Here is a 3,950-nt window from a genome sequence, read left to right as displayed (position 1 = left end):
TTTACACCAAACAGTTCATCCATCCACCATTAATTTATGACCAAGTAGTAGGCAGTATTACATGGCACCAAAACCGCCCAATTTTTTAAAAAACAAAATAAAACAAAAAAGAAATTTAAAAATCTAATCGATTTACTTATGCCAATATACACCAACAACAAATGGAATGCACGTTAGCTCTCTCTCTCTCTCTCTCTCTCTCTCTCTCTCTCTCTCTCTCTCTCTCTCTCTCTCTCTCTCTCTCTCAGTCCAACCCAACTCGACTCAAGGCAAGTCCATACGCCATATCCTTCTTCTTCATCTCTGGTGATCCAAAAATTGAAAAAAAAACATGGAGGTCATCATCACCTGTAATCTAATAGACCATGTCGTCGCGGACAACGCTGGCGAGGGGAGGGTGGGCGTAGGGGCCCCTGATCCAGGTGTTGGCGATGAAGCGGTAGGGCGCCTCGGTGAGGTGGATGCCGTCCCAGCTGACGTGAGCGTCGGGATCCTCGCACGTCGTCGCGCCGGGGAGCCCGCACGACGCGCTCATGTTGTAGTTGTACGGCCCACCGCCGCCGCAGCACGCCCTCAGCGCGCCCCTCTTGTATCCTGCATCAAAGATCATCAAACACATTTCTCATGTCAACTCTCAATCGGTTCTTGAATGAATCCACAGGTCGAGTGAGATTAACAGCTTGTAAGATGCAATGCAGACTCTGTTCTGCAACTCTGATGCTCTGATGTATCCTGCTACTGCTGAGATTCTTTGTTCAGACTTCATACACCTGGCGATGATCAGACACACCAACCTAGTGATTGCTTCCAATGAGGGATTTGATTGATTATTGTGCAGAGTTAATCAGATGTTGGGAGGAATAATTGTGGGAGATGAGAGAAGATGTTTGTCCCCAGTAATGGTGCCGGATCAAGCCAAAACAAGGTGACCTGGCCATGGACGGTCACTGCAGCAGATACGCCAACAGCTGTGCCACTGCGCGTACGTGTTGGTAGGTGAACTCACAGACACCGTTGCTCTGGCCGCTGACACCGGCGTATCTACTCTGCTCTGCCTCTAACTCGCCGACGACAATGATGAGTTCAGGACCATCTCCCCTCCCAAGGGTTGATACCTTAAGACAGCAAAATGACACCGTACTGTTATAGCGAAGTAACTCTAGAAAATCCTCGCCGTCGGTACGTCAAGAAGATTACGGGGGCTGTTTGGTTGGCTGCCATGGTTGAACAGAAAAACAATAGAAATGGAATGTTGTGGCGCACGCACGGAGCAACGAGCACCACCAAACCAACCCGACACGGTCTGTGTGGGAGTGTGGGTGAGATGATGGGTACGGTTTTGTGAGATGTAACCGTCAGGTTAGTGTCAGTGGCTGGCCGCCCTGCACACACAGTACCCCCAACCATCATCCAGTGCTAGCTCTTGCTGTATTGCAATGCTGCCTGGCATGGTCCCCCGGCCCCATACTGACCAACCCTCAAACTACCATTTCTGTCTTGAACATCGCATTGCAGAGGAAAGCAGAGTTGCACGGCAAAAGAAAAAAAAAAGAACGTAGATATGTCCAGATACATAGCCAGAAGTTAAGATAGACTTACCGTAGAGGTGAGGGGTGCGGGCAAACTGGATGTAGGGGGTGTAGTAGTCGGCATAGACGATGCGGGAGTCGGGGTGGCGGCGCTGGAGCTGGTCGAGGGCGATGCGGAGCATGGCGTTGTGGTAGAGCGCGACGCTGTTGTACTTCTTGAGGCAGCCGGTGCGGGGGTCGTACTCGCTGCGGTCCTCGGTGGCGTACATGGTGAGCGTGATCGGGATGCAGCCGGCGGGGAGGTTCCCCGGCACGACGACGTGGCGCGCGCCCTCGTCGAGCAGCCGCTCGATGCCCCCCGCCATGGAGGCCACCACGCTGGGCACCATCGTCTTCACCTTCTCCAGGCTCCACTCCGCCTTCCACGCGAAGCTGTAGTCGTTGCCTCCGAACTCGCCGAACACGAACAGCGCCTTGGAGAAGAACTCCCTGCACTCTGTATTTATTTACATGTTCTTGAATTCAATTAGATCGACGGCGGCGATGGCAATGGCGATGCGGAGAATTGGAGATGGACGGACCTTGAGGGGAGGAGCAGATGGTTTGCTTGACCTCGTCGAACCACTGGAGCTGGACGTTCATGGAGGTGTTGAAAGGAGGGATGCTCCAGACATTGTTGTCCTTGAAGTATTTGAGGTCGAGGGCGGTGGCGCCCATGACGGCGAAGTTGGCGCCCTGGCTGAAGTTGGTGCCCTTGTTCGCCGACGGCGGCAGCAGCGGCAGCCCGAACGCCTCAGCTGCAAATCCAACCGAATCAAACCACTCGCATTCGATCGAGGAGATGATGATGATGATGATGATCATGGCCGGTAAACCGGCGACGTACCGAGGAAGTCGATGACGAGGCGGCCGTTGGAGCAGCGGGCGTACGGCGGAGGGAACTTGGGCATGTTGGGGAGCTTGCCGGAGTTGATGATGACGAAGTTGCCCGTGTCGGAGAAGGAGTCGCCGAAGCTGAATATCGCGTTGTAGTACGACGGCAGCGGATCCGCCATGGCCACCGTCGCCGCCGCCGCCAGCCACACCAACCCCAGCACCGCCACCCTCCTCATCTCCATGGTCGCTCACAAAGTTGGCAACCACAAACCACAAGTGTGAAACAAAGAGGAGGAAGAAGAAGAAGAAGCAAATGAGGAGGGGACAACTAAAAGCAGTGCTGCTTAGGGGATTGTTATATAGTAGGGCACATGGTTTACTACTTACAAGGTGGTACTAATTATGTCCACTAATGAACCCCTTAATAAACAATTCCTCTCTCTCTCTCTCTCTAACATATTTCTCTCTCTATTTGTTTGTGGATGGGCTATGGGCTATGGAGGAGTATGGTATGGTATGGGAGGGTACATGGAGAATGGAGGTGTGGGAGGTTTGTTGTTAAGGTGGCTTTGATGGGAAGCATAGCAAAAGACATGGCACACATGCCTTGCTTGCTTAGTGGTTTTTTTTTTCTTTTTTTTTTTTGGGTTCACCTGGACCTGGGGACAGCTATGACTGACAGGTGGTGTATTATCTTGCTAACAATAACAACAATAATAATCTACTAGCCGTTGAGGGGACAAGCAAAACTATATCATGACTGTTGGAAGAAAAACATATATATGTACATTTATGGATAAATTATATTTTTTTCCAATGTTTGGTTTTCTCTCTATGTTTTTTCAGTTTGTGCAGGGGCAGCATGGTGGAGTCAAAGGGAAGGAGGAACCATGTGTGTGGTAGTAATAGTATTAGAACAGGGAGAGAAGCATCTTAGAACCAAAAAAATAAAAAATAAAAAAAAGAGTGCAGGAGAGGGGCAGCACTAACACTAACATGTGCCCCAGATAGGCGCTGCTGAGGGAAATTATTGAGATTTTGGCCATCTTCCATCTCATCTTATCTTGTTCATCCCCCTCCCTATCCCCATCCTACACGATCCGATTCATGCCCACAACTAACGTATCTCCGATCGTGTAATCGAGTACTAACTACTGCCATGCGAACTGACGCCTTCCTATACCTACCTCTGCACATCCACAAATTCAGTCTCTCTGAAGTTCCTAAATTATTTCTTCAAATGAACTACATCACACTACTGGAAAACTATCTTTGTTCGGTCAACCCAAAACCACAATAGTTCTGGTACTTAAAAAGAACCGGGACTAAAAATGATCATGTGAACAATTTTATGTCTCTGAATATTGTTTCTCTGAAGACTACACGTCTCTTTAATTACTGTTGTTAATTGTTAGTTAATTATTGATTTGTTGGCTGAACAAAAGGTGATGGTGTAGTGGATAGGGCCAGGGAGCGTGCTCTGCATCTCTGGGTTGGAGATTCCGGTTGGTAGAAGCAGACAAAGCAGCTGCAAATGCACTGCAG

The 3,950-nt window shown here is 49.8% G+C and overlaps 1 protein-coding gene across 1 annotated transcript; it reads right to left on the bottom strand.

The window, feature by feature from the left end:
- LOC4338093 (GDSL esterase/lipase At1g28580) lies at positions 1-2,731 on the bottom strand. Its single transcript, XM_015784340.3, has 4 exons — positions 2,416-2,731; positions 2,111-2,326; positions 1,600-2,025; positions 1-594 (listed from the first exon to the last, which is right to left on the bottom strand). The coding sequence occupies exons 1-4, from the start codon at positions 2,645-2,647 to the stop codon at positions 356-358; spliced, it is 1,113 nt and encodes a 370-aa protein (XP_015639826.1). The 5' UTR covers positions 2,648-2,731; the 3' UTR covers positions 1-355.
- Between the last annotated feature and the right edge of the window lie 1,219 nt (positions 2,732-3,950).

This window comes from Oryza sativa, chromosome 5 (assembly GCF_034140825.1).
Source record: "Oryza sativa Japonica Group chromosome 5, ASM3414082v1".
Classification (NCBI taxonomy): domain Eukaryota; kingdom Viridiplantae; phylum Streptophyta; class Magnoliopsida; order Poales; family Poaceae; genus Oryza; species Oryza sativa.
The sequence above is the reverse complement of the archived record's forward strand: the minus strand, read 5'-3'. Positions and strand labels throughout refer to the sequence as shown.